Source organism: Crinia signifera, chromosome 5, assembly GCF_055691185.1.
Source record: "Crinia signifera chromosome 5, ASM5569118v1, whole genome shotgun sequence".
NCBI classification, from domain to species: Eukaryota; Metazoa; Chordata; class Amphibia; order Anura; family Myobatrachidae; genus Crinia; species Crinia signifera.
In genome coordinates, this window is record NC_139221.1 from 54,072,194 (window position 1) to 54,090,603 (window position 18,410).

Sequence of the window (18,410 nt, forward strand, 5' to 3'; positions counted from 1 at the left end):
GACCCCATTTTGCAAACTAAACCCCTCAGGGAATTCATCTAGGGGTATAGTGTACATTTCAAACCCCCAGGGGTTTCACCAATTTTGATACAACTGGGCTGTGCAAATGAAAAATTACATTTTTTACACAAAAATGCAGTTCTGGCTCAATTTTTCATTTTCATAAGGTATGAAGGAGAAAAAGCACCCCAAAATCTGTGCCCCAATTTCTCCCGAGTACGGCAATGCCTCATGTGTGACCAAAAAGTGGCAGGACTCAGAAGGGAAGGAGTGATATTTGGATTTTGCAGCACAAATTCTGGTGGAATGTTGGTGGGTGCTATGTCGCATTAGCAAGACCCCCAAAGCACCAATACAGTGGAACCACCCCACAAGTGACCCCATTTTGCAAACTACACCCCTCAGGGAATTCATCTAGGGGTATAGTGTACATTTCAAACCCCCAGGGGTTTCACCAATTTTGATACAACTAGGCAGTGAAAATGAAAAATTACATTTTTTACACAAAAATGCAGTTCTGGCTCAAAATTTTTCATTTTCAGAAGGTATGAAGGAGAAAAAGCACCCCAAAATCTGTGCCCCAATTTCTCCCGAGTATGGCAATGCCTCATATGTGACCAAAAAATACCAGTTGGGAGCATGGCAGGACTCAGAAGGGAAGGAGTGATTTTTGGATTTTGCAGCTCAGATTCTGGTGGAATGTTGGTGGGTGCTATGTGGCATTAGCAAGACCCCCGAAGCACGGTGAAATGATGAACCTAATAATCCATAGATGTGTGGTATATTTTAAAACACTCCTTTATACATAGGCCGGGTTTGTCGGGGCAAGTTTCACAGTGGAAAATAGTTTCCTTTCTTATTCCCTTTTTATAGCAAACTTTGCACCTTTTTTGTGTCCTGCCCTTTCTTGCAGTGGAGGGGATTTCGTTCGGAAAATGCTGCCCTGGTACAATACAGGGGCCAGTACTAGAAGTACTGGGGCCCTCTGCCTGCTGGTTCCCAAATACTAGGCCCTTTATGACTTCCTCTTGAAAGTGCATAAATGTCCCCCTCTGGCCGGTAGAACGGAATAGCACGTAAGCGTTATACAGTGCCATCTGGATGATATACACGGCCAGCTTCTTGTACCAGATTTTTGTTTTCCGCAGGGCACTGTACGGCTTCAGTACCTGATCTGAAAGATCCACTCCGCCCATGTACCTATTGTAATCCAGGATACAATTAGGTTTTGAGGTGTGGGTACTGGTACCTCGTACAGGGACGGAGGTGGTACTGTCTCCGTGAATTTTTGTCAGTATAAGGACATCCCTCTTGTCCTTATATTTGACCAACAACATATTTTCGGTGCATATTCCCCTGCTTTCACCCCTTCTCATTACTTGGGCAATGTGCGTTTTTGGGAGGCCTCTTTGGTTCTTGCGCACAGTACCGCAAGCTGCTGTACCTCTTGAACCAAGGGCCTTAAACAGGGGGATGCTAGTGTAAAAGTTATCCACATAGAGGTGATAACCTTTATCCAGGAAGGGGTGCACTAAATCCCAGACAATTTTTCCACTAACACCTACGAGGGAGGGGGGGCATTCTGGCGGTTCAATTCTTGAATCCTTCCCTTCATATACCCTAAACATGTGGGTGTACCCTGAGGTGCTTTCACACAGCTTATACATTTTTATGCCATACCTTGCCCTCTTACTGGGAAGGTACTGGCGGAATTTAACCCTTCCTTTAAAATGTATAAGGGACTCGTCTATGCAAATGAATTTATCTGGGATGTACATCTCTGCAAATTTGGCACTGAAATGATCAATGACCGGCCTGACTTTGAATAGCCGGTCAAAGGTGGGATCATCTCTGGGTGGGCACTGTGCATTATCGTTGTAATGCAAAAATTTAAGGATCGTTTCAAATCGAGCCCGGGGCATGGCCATAAGGTAAAATGGGGTGCTGTACAGAACATCTGTACTCCAATATTGCCTAATTTCTGGCTTTTTTACTATGCCCATATGAAACACCAGACCCCAAAACGTCATCATCTCTACTGCATCTACAGGGGTCCACCTAGCAAATGATGACGTGGGGTTTTGAGCAATAAACTGCTGGGCATATAAATTAGTTTGGTCCACCATTAAATTTATAAAATCATCAGAGAAAAATAATTTGAAAAAGTCAATTTCTCTGAGACCTGTGGAATCAAATTGGATTCCTGGCATGGCCAAAAACTCAGGAACCTGGGGCTCAAAATTGTCTGGTGGTGGGGTCCATACGAGATCAATTATTGGGGGGTGGGTCTCAGCTGCTCTACGGGGGCGTCTTTGAGGGGGTCCCTCATCACCAGAGGAGGAAGAGGAGCTTAAGACGAATCCTTCAAATTCCCCGCTTGCCTCACTGGCTGTGTCAGAGTCAGAGGCAAGCATGGCATATGCCTCCTCCACTGAATACATTCTTCTGGATGACTGGGATGACATTTGGGATGACATTTGGGATGACATTTGGGATGCCATTTTTATTTTTGTGTTACTGGTAGTGAAATGTTTCAACACGTGTATAGTGTAGGGGGGGGGGGTACAAACTTTATTTCAACCCGGGGGGTATGTAGTGTGTATGTAGTGCAGAAAAAAAAAAATACTTTATACAAAAAAAAAAAAAAATTGAAGGGGTTAAAAAAAAAAAAATATTGAAGGGGTTAAAAAAAAAAAAAAAAAAAAAAAGGTCCTGCGCCAAAAATTGAGCACAGATGTTGGTCAGTAACGTCCGTCACTGAACAGCGCTCAAAGGCAACAGGAATTTGATCAAAAAAAAAATAAAAAATAGATCAACCCTGTGCCGAAAAAGCTGATCAGTGATGTACGTCACTGATCAGCGCACAGTGGCCACAGGACACCCACAAAATCACAGTGTGTGTAAAAAAAAAATTAAAAAAAGACCCCACAGCACCCACAAAAAAAAAAAAAGGTGATCAGTGATGCGACACTGATTACCAGTGAGGGGCAGCAGGTGCACAACCTTTGGTGCAACTGACAGTGCAACTGGCAGCAACTGACAGGTATATATATAAAAAAAAAACTCTGCACCCCCAAAAAGTTGCTGATCACCTCAGATATAGTGATCAGCACAAAAGGCGGGGGAAGCAGACACAAAATTTAGCACTCTCTATCACTCTCTGTCACTATCTCTCTCTATCTCTCTATCTCTCACTATCTATCACTATGACACTGCAGCAGCAGCACTGACAGTTATATATATGAAAAATAACCCCTGCACCCCCAAAAAGTTGCTGGGGGTGCACAAAAGGGGGGCAGCAGACACAAAATATAGCAGTCTCTATCACTCTCTGTCACTATCTCTCTCTATCTCTCTATCTCTCTATCTCTCACTCTATGACACTGCAGCAGCAGCACTGACAGGTATATATATCTAAAAAAAAAACCTGCGCCCCCAAAAAGTTGCTGATCAGTTAATTTATACTGATCAGCAAAAAAGGGGGGGCAGCAGTCAGTTATATAAAAAATATATAGCACAATCTCTCTCTATCTCTCTCTATCTCTCTATCTATAGCTCTATCACACTGCAGCAGCACAAAATATAGCACTCTCTGTCACTAGGCCTCTCTATCTCTCTCTATCTCTCTCTATCTCTCTATCTAATAACTCGCAGCAGCACAACACAGCACAGGATGTCACAGGATGTCACAAGAATAAGCAAGATCCAGGCAGTGATCAGGTAAGTATTTAGAGGGGTTCTGGTCAGTATATCGCGGCAGCTGGGTACGGTGACCGCACTGCATGCAATTCCAGACCGGAATGGCGTCTGCAGTGCAGTCACCGTTAGTTTAAACCCCCCTCCATGGCTGTGATTGGTCCGTCGGTCCGACGAACCAATCACGGCCTTTGGGGGCGGGCGGGGTGAGGTGGGGTGACACCAGTGTCACCCTTACACCCCGCGGTGATTGGTGCTGTACTTTACAGCACCAATCACCTCCGATCCCTGTGTCACCGGCGAACGTTATTCGCCGGTGACACAGAAAACGCTGTGAATGGCTGTTCACACTGAACAGCCAATCACAGCGATCGCCGACGGGGGGGCGGCATCGCAGCCCCCCCTGGGCATGCAGGGACATGTCTGCTGTCAGGGACAGCAGACATCGTCCCTCTGTCACTGCGTCTCTAGACGCAGTGACAGTTAGAAGCCATGACGTATATATACGTCATGTGTCGGGAAGTACTTCCCGGCCATGACGTATATATACGTCAAATGTCGGGAAGGGGTTAATGGAGCTATAGCTGAAACTAGAAGAAGAACAAAGAGTAATACAAGTACTTCGTACACCTGACCCTGAAATTTTTTTTTTTTTTTTTCAAACAGCCTGTAAAATGACAGATCAGGTGCGTACACGCGGATAGATTTGGCAAAAGATCTGGGCGTTCCCGACCCATCGCTCAAATCGTTCCGTGTGTATGAACAATATATTGGACGATGCGCATACCCGCTGGTCGTAGAGGTCCATGATCTTTCCTGCATGCAGAAATATCATAGATCAATCGTTCGCGATGTGTACCAATCGTTTCATGTGTATGCACGATGAATGTTTCTATTTTAGAATGTTTCTATTTTAGAGCAGAGAAGGGAAAGGGGGGACATGATAGAAACTTTCAAATATATCAAGGGTTTTAACAAGGTACAGGTGGGAGACATTCTTCACAGGAAGAGGAGCAACAGAACACGAGGACATGCACTGAAACTAGAGGGAGGAAGATTCAGGGGAAATTTAAGGAAGAATTACTTCACAGAAAGAGTAGTAGATAAGTGGAATAGCCTCCCATCAGAGGTGGTAGAGGCAAATACAGTAGTACAATTTAAACATGCTTGGGATAGGCATATGGATATCCTTACATAAAAATAAAGATCAAATATGGTTTGAGGTAACATGTTTAAAAAAGGGGCAGACTAGATGTGCCAAGTGGTTCTTATCTGCCGTCAAATTCTATGTTTCTATGTTTCTATGAACGATCTGGTAAGGCTGATTGACTGGCTCCCTCTCCCTCCACCATCGTTGAAGATCAATTGTTCAAGTGTAATCGTTTGTACAATTGTTCATCATTTGACACCAAATCGTTTGTGCAGAAGATCAGAGGAAATTGTTCACTAGATTGAATCGTTGGCCAAATCTGTCCGTGTATATGCACCGATAGGTGCTGATTGGCTGGTCCATTTTACCACTTTCAAGGCTTAGTAAATACTTTAATTACAATGATTTTTTTTTTGGGGGGGGGGGGGGGGGGGGTAGTAGAGTAGGGGCATACGACTTAATTTCACACATCAAACCAAAAAGTATAGATTATAAAAGTGCTTTAACTCTGCATGACAGTAATTGGAAAGCCATCCGGACATCAACATATTGACACAGCAAGAAGCTAAGGTAGCAGACTTTAATTTAATATGAAATTGTTCATAAAATGTGAAGTGCTGGGAGTTCCATGATAGATACGTGGTAATATTGTTATAATCACAGGCACAGATATAACTGAAGCCTCATTACCACACAGCTAACAGTATAACATGGGTACCTTGATATTTCCCTGAGATAAACAGTCTGCATAGCCCTCTTCAAATGTGGCTCGATGTTTCGCCACAGTTTATGGGAGTCACTTTCCTTTGCTGAAAGAAAGTATACAAAATGGTATAAAACACACAAATATTACCACATCATTTGTTGTTAAAATGGGAGGTTAAAAGATAATGCCGCAAAATTCATTACTGCATTTATAAATATTTCCTGTGGGGTCTATAACCCTTAATTATACAGATTTAGGCAGTTGCCATTTTTCACAGTGAACTCCTATTTAAACCTACCTTCTCCTTTAACTACTGGTTCACAAAACTTTGGGAAGTTTAGCGCAGCCTACAAGAAACACAAAACAAATCATATGTAAACCACAGTAAATAACACTACACAAAAAGGTAAATAAAAGCAAAGTAAACACTAGGAATATAATATGGGCCCTACACATGCTGATATGTGTAGGGCTTTCTAGCTATGCTAATTCAGGTACAGCGCTGTCGCTCAGCATACAGCGGTAATAGCCTACACACAATGCGAGCTGTCAGCGCCAGTGTTCTCACGGACCACAAATCTCAGACAGCGATAGCAGCGCGCAGGGACGTGCATTGCGGTCGCTATAGCTCCTACACACACAGATGTAGGGGCATTTTCTAAGCGACTTTGACAAGCTTACCAAAGTCGCTTAGAAAATGCCTTAATATCGGCATGTGTGTAGGGGGCAATAGAGTTTATCATAGCGTATTTTTCCAAGATTTGTAAGTGTAAGCCCAGTCATGTATATGCAAGAAATGCTAATGCCAGGCCTCTGTTTTCTGTTTCCACACCGCAGGCCAGCTTTTGAAACGTCCTTCAATATCCTCAGTCACTGTTCTTGAATTTCTCCTTTTGACTTCCAATATCATCTCCTTTCCAATGCAACTCAGGTGTTCTCCCCTGATCTCTCCACACACTTGTATCTACAACTGTCTCTCCGCTACCATTTCTTGGATGTCCCATCACATCTTAAACTTTAACACAGGCATGTCCAACGTTGGCCCTCCAGATGTTTTGAAACTACACATCCCAGCATGCTTTGCAATAGTTTTAGCATTCTCTAATAGCAAAACTGTGGCAAAGCATGCTGGGATGTGTAGTTTCAAAACATCTGGAGGGCCAACGTTGGACATGCCTGCTTTAACACGTCTAAAGCTGTCCATGCACGCATGCAATATTGCATACCATCCTTCGATTTGACTGCATCTGTGCGCTAAATCGAAGGATTGTAAGCACATTGAATGTGTCACCTGACGTGATGTGCTGGCTCACCGGTTGAATGTTGCGTTGATAAATCTTATGTTCTGCACATAATATCTATCGAATTGTTTTTAACCACATGCAGTAGCTCACAATGAGATCAGCGAGCGACAAGAGCGCTGGCGGGGGTGTAGCGCTGTGCAGGAGGGCTGGCGGGGGTCAGTGGCAGCATTTGAAAAAGCAAATTTACACCAGGCGGTCCTCTCATTGGCTGAGAAAGAGCTGTCTCAGCCAATCAGCGGCTGCCTGTATGTGAGGTTTCCGATCAGCCGAGAGCTCTTTCATTAACCAATGCAATACGGTTTGTGCAGTGTGAAAAAGTAAATACCATTTTCTGTAAAAAAAAAAAATGTGTATTAAGCTTGGTACACACTATGCAATAATTGGGCTGAAATGCAATTTTCAGCCGTTTGCTATGATAACTGCACAGTGTGAATCCATACCAGAAAACACAATAGCCTGGTTTTGCTTATGTAGGTGGAGACATAGCCACAACAGACCCAGAAAGCCTAAAACTACCCATTTGTACCATATGGGCATGCAAACCACAGAAAAGGCATGGCTATTGCAGAAATAAAAACACAATATGCATTAACTAATACACTACGCTAACCAAAGCAGCGCACGTATTTATGGCATTAAGCTGTGTATTACTCATTAGCTACACCAGTATCAGACACTTTACACTGGACTTCTCACCAAATGCCTGAGCTCCTTTATGTCTCTGCACACCGTGTAGAAGACGCCCAGCAGGATATTGATGTATGATGCGTAGAACTCAGCAGAGTGCTGCTCTGGGTAATCACTGGACAGGATCTTATGCAGTTCCGCTACAAAACAAACAAACTGGAGGTATGAACTTTGTTGTGCATGACTGGAAATTTTCAGCATATTGGTCGGAGGACCCTGTCCCTAGCACTAACCACCTGTGGTGTCCAGTTTATCACTGCTGCAGCCCACATTCTCACACAATCTCATTGCCTCACACATACAGTACAAGTCACAGGAGATGAAAAATAAAGACACACATGCTTTGCCTTATATACAACTCCTTCCTTAACCCCTGTGTACATTTTTGGAGTTGCTGATTTTTTGCAATTGCCCAGAAATATAGAATACATCATTGTTAACCTATATTAAACAATGGGGTTACGTGCAAGAACTTAACAACAGAAATATTAAACAAGTGAAAAGCTGCTTTCAAGTGAGTAGAGAATAGATCAAAAATACCTTTACTGTAGTCGGCAAAGTATATGATTAAGGGCTCCAGACAGCCAGTGTTTGGTCGGAAGGTTTCCCAAACTATTTCAGCCAGCAATATCACGGTTACGTTACTACTGGTCTGTAATGTTAAAAGGAATAAGTCAAAATCCTGAAAAACATTCATTAAACAAAAAAAATAAAATAAAAAAAAAAAAAAAGCATGCAGCTTCAGGAGTTATGAGCATTTTTTTTCTTTTTAGATAAAATGCAAACTCAAAAAATATATGGTTTTGCAGGATACATCCTACCCTAAAAGAGACCTTGCAAAGTTCGGGAGGACTGTGGCACACAGAACACTGCTGAATTTAATACCTTAAAACAGGGGTACGCAAACTCGGTCCTCAGGACCCCACACAGTTCACGTTTTCCAGGTCACTGGGCAGGTGCATTCATAAGTCATTAACACGTTTTAAAGGATTTCACTGGTGGAGCTAATTATTTCACTTGTGATTCTGTGAGGAGACCTGCAGAATATGCACGGTGTGGGGTCCTGAGGACCGAGTTTGAGAACCTGTGCATTAAAGAGACATCTGAATTGAAGGAGAGAATGTGCAGAAAATGGTATTTGGGAGATGTAATCCTGATGCCAGAACCGTGTGTTAGATTTGCTCCATACAGTGGCGCAGATGTATCAATCTGCCCCTAATGGTTACAAAATAACGGGTCCCGCTTCTCCTGCATAGTGTGTAGAAGCGGGCACCCGCAGTGGCCGAATGTATTAATCCCCCCCCCCCCCCCCAGCCGATAAGGCGAGCCGTTATGCCCAGCATTAAAGGCTCTCCTTATCTGCGCCCCAGTGCATGCGTGAACCTACTTTCCCCTGGTCGGCTGTAATGGGCATGTGCAGGATCTCGCTATTACCGCGAGATCTCCAGTGCAGCCCAGAGCCAGCAGCAGTGCTATCAGGGACATTGATATTAGCAGAGATGGCATCTACGATCCATGTCAAGGTGGAGACTGAGAGGTGACCAAAAGCCATCACAAAAAGGGGAGGTTGTGTCATGGGTGTGTAATGAGATTAATGAGAGAGTGTAACGAGTGCGCGGTTGCAAACTTTTTTGCAGCTCAACAACACACAGGCAGGGGCTGCATGGGGAGTCAATGTTGCATTGATGTTGTAGAGACTCTGCAAGCACACTTGACAATTCTTATGCCCCATACACAATGGGGCGATGTCAGCCATAATCGCAGAGAATATGGTCACTGAGCACCATATCCCCTTTGTGTATGCGGCGACTGTCGCCGCGAGAGCTCCCATGAGCAGCCCGGTGGTGGTCGTTGGTCGGAGGGGAATGCTCCTGCAACCATTGGCTTCCCCAGCAGAGAGTCTCGTTTTTATCAGCGACCATCTCACAATATATTGCTCAGCGATCAGATTGCTCCGTGTGTACGGAGCTTCACCCATACACCTCACTGTCTTGGAAAATCAATCATCTTAATGTGTGAATTCAATATCATAAAATGAACATAAATATTGAAAGAAAAATGTTTTGGTACTTGCCAGTTCCTGAAGCCTGAGAAATCCTGGCAACAGGTTGGCATCAAGTTCCCGCAGTAAATCTGCTTTATCAATTACCTAACAAACCAATACGGACAATGGTCATTTACAGCACGACAATAATTATTCACTTCCAAAGCTCAAACTAGAAATGTGTACGGTTTACAAATGTAAAAGTAACTGTATAAAATCTGTATACGAAAGAAAACACTGAAAGCAAAGTAGTATGGGGTAACAGGCAAACACCAGGTGATCTCTGCCTGACACCCAGAGCACATGAGCCTAGTGCTGATGTAGTGTACAATCTAGCACCCCACCACTTCTCAAATCCGTGCAGTTCCTCTTCCCTGCCTGGGAAGTCGCTGTCTGCTATGGTGTCTATCACATTGTGGCCTGTATCTCAGTACAGACCACACTGTATCAGAAACACCAAAAAGCAGACAGCGACACCCCAGGCAGAGGAGGAGGAACTGCATGGGTTTTGAAAGGTGCAGGAGGCTTGAATGAACACTATGATGGGTTGTGTCCCACTCCTGCCGCTGCAGCCAGGGACAGAGCAGTCCCTGCAGTGGTGTGTGGGCAACGACACCTGCAGCTGCCCAAATTGATAGCAGCACTGACTGTTCTGACACCTGCAACTAACGGTCCATACAATGCCCAGCACATCAGTGTGCCATCTTGTAGATAGCAGCACCGATCTTGACAGGGGCACAATGATAGTGTGTACCGATAAACACTCTGATCTGTCAGAGAGGATCATAGTGTTCATTCTAATACCCTGCACATTCAGAAACCCATGCAGTTCCTCTCTCCTGCCTGGGGTGTCGCTGTCTGCTTTGGTGCTTCTAGTACAGTCTGGTCTGTATGAAGATACAGGCCGCATTGTGACACACCACAGGAGACAGTGACGCCAAAGGCAGGAAAGAGGAACTGCACAGGTTCTAAAAAGGTGCAGGGTGCTAGAAGAATACGATCATATTGGTGCGCACCCAGACACACTAAGCAATTTTGATATCTACAAGGGGAGCAACAAAGCGTGTGCAGTGCAGCACTTGCTATATTGTCCTCTGACCATTGCAGGAGCGTTTTATCAGCTTCAAACAATAATGTAGTCGATACATCAGCAATTAGTTGCCACAATCCTCATTGATTGGCTTTACAAATTGGCACAATACAACCTCATTGATTTTAAATATGTTGTATTTTGTCAATCAGCCAAGAAATGCTGATTATCGGAGTTTGATGCCAATCAACAAACCAGATCAGATTATTGGGGAAATGAGTCACACAATTGATGTATGAGCCACTTAAAAGGTAGCGCTCCCCACTGGGTAAGTTATTTTGGGGGAGCGCTACCTAAAAAATAAAACCCACCACGCTCTCCCACTGGGCCGGGCAGCACCACTGAACACTATGCCAGCCGCTGCCTGGCCCTGCACCTGGCATGTCAGTATCCGGCGCCGTAGGCTTCAATAGAAAAGCCGGAGGAGGGGGCAGGAGTAGGCGCGGCGGAGGTGAGGGAGCTTCCCGAGTTCAGCGAATAACTCAGCAGCGCTGCCCAGCTATAAACAGTGGCGATCCCGAGAATTTTCCGGACTTGCCAGACTGGGCACTGAGGCACAGCCCGGAAAATTCTCGGGATTACACACTATCCAATTATCTGGCCTATTGGCACTATAACTGGATAGTTTGTATGCACATACAAATGCACAGCAACAAGTGTGATAAAGAAAATACTTTATATAAAAAAAAAAAAAAAGAGGAACTTGGCTATGACTGAGAATTAACCATTAGAATGAATTGATGCGCCGCCGCCATGATATAACACACATACGTGCGTGCGTAAGCAAAGGACATATTTTCGATTGAAGTGCATGCGAGTAAATGGATCAGCGTTACTCACAATGTAAAGTGTTTCATTCTCTATTCCTTTACATGAAACCGCCTTCTTATACAGCCGGACAAACTCATTAAATGTGTCACATCTTTCATAGGAAGAATACTCATTGTCAGGACCAGGGCTGTGATCGTGCAGCTGGTTAAGGATTTGCTCAAACAGCAACCTCGCTGTAAAACTCTCCACACAATTCACAAAGGCATGAGGCAGCTACAGAACAGAAAATGCACAGAAATATATCATTTTTATAAAAAACGGTTTGCGAAACTTTGCATAAAAAAAAACAAAAAAAAAACAGTTGCATTATCAGGGTGTAGTATTTGCCCATTCACATAACTCAGAAGACCATCTGCATTTCAATGAGTCCATGGGGGGGTGGGGGGGGGGATGTATCAAACCTTTTAAAGAGGACAGGTAAGGGAAGATGCCCATGACAGCCTATCATCTATCATTTTATACTATGTACTGCATAAAAGAAAGCAAGAAACTGGTTACTTCCACTTGATCGCTTTAGAACAGGCATGTCCAAACTATGGCCCTCCAGCTGTTAATTATAACTTCCATCATGCCTTGCCACAGCTTTACTATTAGGAAATGCTAAAACTATGGCAAGGCATGCTGGGATGTGTAGTTTCACAACAGCTGGAGGGCCAAAGTTTGGACATCCATGCTTTAGAACAGGCATGTCCAACGTTGGCCTTCCAGATGTTTTGAAACTACACATCCCAGCATGCTTTGCAATAGTTTTAGCATTCTCTAATAGTAGTAATCTGTGGCAAAGCATGCTGGGATGTGTGTAGTTTCACAACATCTGGAGGGCCAACGTTGGACATGCCTGCTTTAGAAGTATTGGTAATGTCCTCTTAAGGCTACTTATGTCAGCTCTCATCTGCAACAGGGATAGCATCTACGCAGATCGCTTTATTTAAAAAGTCTACTTTATCTTCACCATTTATAAAGAGTGATAAAGCCATCTACAGTATATTGTTGAAGAGTCATCATTCTAAAGGGAACTTTTAACAGTGGGAAAAATTAAGTGATTAATATTCATTCACAACCCTACAGTTCCTCTTTCCTGCCGGAGATTTCGTTCTCTGGTCTGTTGCTTCTACTACTTGTCTGTATCTCAACACTTAGGGATACCCAGACAGGAAAGAGGAACTGCACAGATTGTGACAAGTGCAGGGTGCTGCATCGCAAAAGCCGGGTCTCACCTGAAATTTGTACAAGGGTACATCCCAGAAGCGACCAGACATTTGAGTTGCTAGTCACCCACAGCGACCGGGCAATAAGCCAAATGGCTTACGCCAGAAAGGGGGCAGGGAAGCAGGGGGGGGGGGGGGGGGGGGGCTGATGCTGCCTACTCAGCCCTACTCCATATAGTGTAAACGGGACCCAGGTCGCTTCATCCGGGTTACCCGTTCACACTACACAGCAACCCGGGATTATTCCTTCTTTGACCCTGGGTCAAAATGCCGGGTTGCTGGACCAGGGTAATTTTAAAAAGCCCTTTCCCATCGCATGTTGGCAGGGGTTATTTGTGCGATGTGAAAGGATTATAAAAAGGTGGAAAACTCAACTCAATAAATCAGAAAAAAAAATGCATTTCAGAAGATTTTGCTTGGTTTCGAAGCACTTTGACACCTAAATTATATACCTTACTGCTGCCAAACATTTTATTTCCCTCTCAGGTTAGAAGGGCTCCCACATACAATGGCAAGTGTTTAGGGCAAGACCTCAGAATAAAAGCAGAATGTACTCTTAGTCAATACCTCAAGTGTACTCATCAACGTCCGCAGAACATAGGTCTTTCCAGTTCCACTGTGCCCATAAATAAAAATGGATGGAAAACTTAGATGAGGACGCTGAAAAGAAATCACAGTACCATTAATCAATTGCATTTTTATGCACCTAAAATGCATGCAGACGACATTTTTGCCCAGTATGTATGCCGAGCGATCGTGTAAAAAAAAATTCGGGTACTTGTGTAATTTGGCGGCGCCCATCGCATCGCATACCATAAGGCATGCGATGCGATATCGCGCGATATTGTACAATGCCATACAATTTTAAAATTGTATGCCATTGTATATGGCATACAATGCCATACAATGCGATTAAGCATTGTATAAGCACCCTAATGGGTGCTTACAATGTAAAATGCACCCCCCCACTATAAACGTGAACCCGAAGCGTGGCGAGCGCAGCGAGCCCGCGAGGGGCGGCGGTACGCGTCCTCCGACCTTTTCATACACCCACTATCCACGTCGGCGTGGAGTTGAGAATAGAAAGTATGGCGAGCACGAAGCGTGGCAAGCCCCGCGAGGGGACGCGGATACCTGTGAAGGCCGCGAGGGGACTCCGATACCTGTGAAGGTATCCGCGTCCGCTCGCCACGCTTCGAGCACTTTCTATTCTCAACTCCACGCCGACGTGGATAGTGGGGGTATGAAAAGGTCGGAGGACGCGTACCACCGCCCCTCGCGGGCTCGTTGCGCTCGCAACGCTTCGGGTTCACGTTTTTAGTGGAGGGGTGGCGTGGGGGTGCATTTAACATTGTAAGCACCCATTACGGTGCTTAAAAGCGCTTATACAATATTTCATCATATAGGGGGCAAAAATCGCGTCGCATCGCATGCCATCGGGTGCATGCGATGCGATTAAAACATTGTGCGATGGAAATCGGGGGAGCCGCCAAAATACACAAGTACCAAAATTCGCTGCCCGGAAAATTGCTCAGTGCAAACAAACTGTGCGATTTTCACCAGTGATGAACCACTTTCCATAGTAGGAGACTGTGGAAAGTGGTTCACTCAGCAGGCAAAAAAGGCAGATGGGCGGCGATAATGATGATGCAATAGCACGCATCAGCGTTCACCGCCCGCACACACTTGGAGATTTTGAGCCCAAAGTAGCTAAAACCGTGAAAACTGAGCTACTTTGTGCTCAAAATCACCTAGGCCTTTATATCAATTTATCATGGTGAGATAAAGATCACTCAGAGCCTCTTTGAAGCCTAAAGAGGTAGAAATGTTTGTTTACCACTTTAAAAAGTCTGCAGAACAGGGGTGTGAGCAAGAGGACCAATAAAAAGCTGCAGCTTCCATGATTGTGGTTTCTCATTGGCTCTCTCACCGCCTCCCCTCCAAAATGTTACACAGTTGGAATTTTCAACTAGCTACACAGAACAGACCTTTTATGCGAATGCCTCACTCCCTTCCTTGGGAGGTAGTACAATTCCAGTACCCAATATTAATAAATAAAAAATTATACCTCTCCAAATATTGAAAGCAATGTTGATAACTGTGAATCTCGACAGAGGACAAGCTTTTCCAATCCCTGACGTTTTTCCTCCGGATATGGGAAATGCTCCAATGTAGTCATATTGCATATTCACATAGCAACTGCAAATTAACACAACACAGGTTTAATAATTACAATAATAATTATTTCATTATATAGCAATTTATATTTTACATTTGGGAAAAGCAAAATAACAAAAATATTAAGCAGTAAAAAGGTGTTAATAGCAATAATACTGCATAGGACCAAGGATCACAAACGTAGTCCTCATGGAGCTCCAATAGTCCAGATATCCATGGCTCAGCCCAGATTATTGATACCGCTTTCAGACCACAAATGTAGGGTCGCACCGGGACTTTGAACCGGTTCAGTCCCGGTGCGACCCTGCATGTGCGGTCTGTGCACATTGCATCAGCGCTTAGAGCTGGTGCTGCTCCAAGCACTGCCTCCTCCATAGTAAGAACAGGAAATGGGTTGCTTGACCAGATTAACCCGTTCACACTGCAACGAACCGGTAAGAACCCTTCTTTTTAACCGGTTCGTATTGCCGTGTTGCTACCGGTTTGTTGAAACCAGTCACCCATTTCACATCATCGGTCGAACCGGCATGAACCCGGTAATTAGGTGCAATGTGAAAGGGGTATAAATCAGACTGACTGAGTTACTAATAATGTCACCTATAACTTGGACCATTGGGGTGCATTGAGGACTGAGTTTCAGAACCTATGAAATAGGAGCATTGTGCGTGAGATTAGGCGCCCCAGATTGCAATGGGAAAAAGTATGGCTACATGAAACAAACCACAGAGCGATATTGGTTTCTGGGTCAGAGGATGTTTATTTCTGGAATGAGAATAAAGGTAAGGTTTGAGTGAATGGTGGTCGTTTTGGAACTCGAACAGTTTGGATCAAGTGATGAATTTTAGGAAACTCTTGGTGGCAAGGCAAAACAAGTTGTGTGTGAGAATGAGAGACAGGGGTGTTGGGCACAGCGGAGAGTCTCACTCAGTGGTTCTCAACTCCAGTCCAAAGTACCACCACCAAGTCATGTTTTGTGGATTTCTGTAATCATGCGCAGTTCAGTAAATTTAATTTCTTGCGTCAGTAATTATCAACAGTAAGACAAATGTAAGGTAGATTCTGTGGACTGTGAAATTTAATTTTTTTTTTTTTTTAAAGATCCAAGATGAAACAGCAGGACAATCGGAGAAGTGGTTTAGATAAAGAGTAGAGGGCCTGAGCCTTGAGGAGCTCCCAGTAATAAAAACAGTGGAGTGGTGGACCCATCAAAAACATTTTTTTAATGCATAAGAACCACTGAAGGAACACATGTGTATGAAAAGTAGTCAATGGTGTCAAATGCAGCAGACAAGTGGAAATAAAAGCCAAAATTTGTCTTCAGCTTTAGAAGAGATCAAATCAGAGACCATAATTAAGAAATGCAGTCCCAGGAGTGTTGGGAAGGAAATACTGGCTGAGGAGGATTCCATAAATTGAGGGCAGGCGCAGCTCGGATGAGAACAAGGGTTCAGAAGAGAAAGAGTTTGGGTCAATACACTGACTATAACTGCAGTGTAGTACCAATGATATTATTGATTAATCCCAATGCATAATAACCTCAAAAATAGTGACAATGTAATGTTCAAATCCCCCCTCCCCCCCCCCCCCAAAAATAAATAAATAAGAGCTTGATACTGCGAGGATAAATGAAGATAAAAGGTAGTTGACAAGTGCCACATGAAGAATGACTCTGTACATTACCACAGTTACATAAGAAGTGTGTCACAGAAACAAGAGGAAAGAGGCAAAACTAACGGCTGGAGTTTCTAAAGGTGCCCATACACCAGTGCAATCTGGCCAGTTCGGATCTCATGAAAACTGGCACATCGCAGGTGGTTTTGGTGCGATTGCGAATCAATGCACGCTCTGGTGCGCCTCACATCTCAATCGCAGATCTCACTGGCTGCCACAGAGATTTGTCTCAGCCCATTCATCCCTAATAGAATCGCATGAGATACATTGCATGCAACAGGACCGCATACAATGCATCATATGCGATCCTGTCCCCCAGGAAGGTTCTGATCACATTGCATGTAACCAGTTGGTGAGATACATCTCACCGATGTATGGGCACCTTGAGAAGCACCACAATAACCAGCAGCATTTTGCCATTAACAATAACATGGAGAATGTAATCACAGTGATTTTAGGGGCCATTTACTGTGTTTTACATAAATATTACCGAGGCAGTGTCACATTGTTTGACCAACGCTGATTAACCCTTGCAGGACACCAGCTACTTATTCAAAATGATGAAATCTGGGACCCATGCCCCTTTGCCAGCCTATTCCATGACTAAAATTGCATTGGTACAGGCAAACTACAATTCAGATGTCATGGATATTTTTTTGTTTGTGCAATAACAACTGAATGATTTTGCTTAATTCAATTGTTTTAATACTAACATTTTATGAACAAGAAACTGGATCACGAATAAGAAGCCAACTTCAGCCTCGTAAAGAATACAATGTTACAATAGGAAGAGCATGTTATTACGGTTTACACATGCGGTGCACCGACCAGCCTCCACTATACCAATTGTAAAGCGCAACGGAATATGCTGCGCTATATAAGAAACTGTAAATAAATATATAATACCTTGTGTGTACTTGGGATATCTACATTAAAGTGCACCCTGAGTATACAAATAATAATAACAACATGTTGCAGCTGTTTCTCACATCAGACCATGCAATGTGCTGCAGACCCAGAGCAGGGCAGCTGTAGCTACTGCTATAGGGATTACACATGGATAGAGAAGAGTGTGGCCAGAGCCAACAGTATAAGGTGCACTCACAGGCACCCAGACCCTGGAGAGACACAGGCAACAACAGCCCTCACCTGGGCAGTGCAGAACACGGCACGCCAGCAGCAGCATGCGGGCAGCTACAGAGTCATGCCGCTGGGTCCTCCCGCCGGCTCCTACTACACATACTGCCACTTCCTGTATTAACCTCCATACACACACAGAGCGCGCGTCTGCCGGGCAGCATCCCCAACACAGACATCTCCTTCCGCCCTCACTCTGACGTCACAAGTTCAGGGATTGCTCATTGCTGCTCTCTGCTGGTGCTGGACAGTCACAGAGGGAAAACGTGCGGCATCTGTGTAGGGATGGCCATTGTTGCCATTGCCATCGATAGTTGCCATCGATGGCAATTCTGCAACTGGCCATCGATAGTGCTAAACTATGCAATGGATGACCATTGATATTTTACATATCGATGGTCATCCATTATGTTTGATTGATTGGCATGTGGGCCAATCAAAACACGGGGGTGGGGCTTTGCGGTTGCGGGGGCGGAACTATGCTCCGTGTCCCGGCACTTTGGGGGAAAAAAAAGTGAAACATCGTTTTGCTGTTCCATCGATGGAGGAAAACTATCTGGTTCTCCCCCATCGATGGCAAAAGTATTCGACATCGACCATTAACTATCAATGATTTCAAATCATCGATGGTCGATGGCCATCCCTACATCTGTGTGTGAAGCACTGCTTCTGTGCCGGAGTAAGGCAGGTCACCCAGGCCCTGTACAG

At 44.3% G+C, this 18,410-nt stretch overlaps 1 protein-coding gene across 1 annotated transcript in view; it reads right to left on the minus strand.

The window, feature by feature from the left end:
- Positions 1-17,869, minus strand: part of ORC5 (origin recognition complex subunit 5) — a 34,287-nt gene extending 16,418 nt beyond the window's left edge. Inside the window, exons 1-9 of the mRNA XM_083187236.1 lie at positions 17,715-17,869; positions 14,785-14,915; positions 13,284-13,376; positions 11,518-11,721; positions 9,618-9,692; positions 8,084-8,195; positions 7,553-7,683; positions 5,851-5,899; positions 5,565-5,655 (exon numbers count right to left, since the gene is read on the minus strand). Of these exons, the coding sequence (XP_083043362.1) occupies positions 5,565-5,655; positions 5,851-5,899; positions 7,553-7,683; positions 8,084-8,195; positions 9,618-9,692; positions 11,518-11,721; positions 13,284-13,376; positions 14,785-14,895 (866 nt within the window). The 5' untranslated portion in view covers positions 14,896-14,915; positions 17,715-17,869. The remainder of the gene's footprint in view (positions 1-5,564; positions 5,656-5,850; positions 5,900-7,552; positions 7,684-8,083; positions 8,196-9,617; positions 9,693-11,517; positions 11,722-13,283; positions 13,377-14,784; positions 14,916-17,714) is intronic.
- Positions 17,870-18,410: the final 541 nt, after the last annotated feature.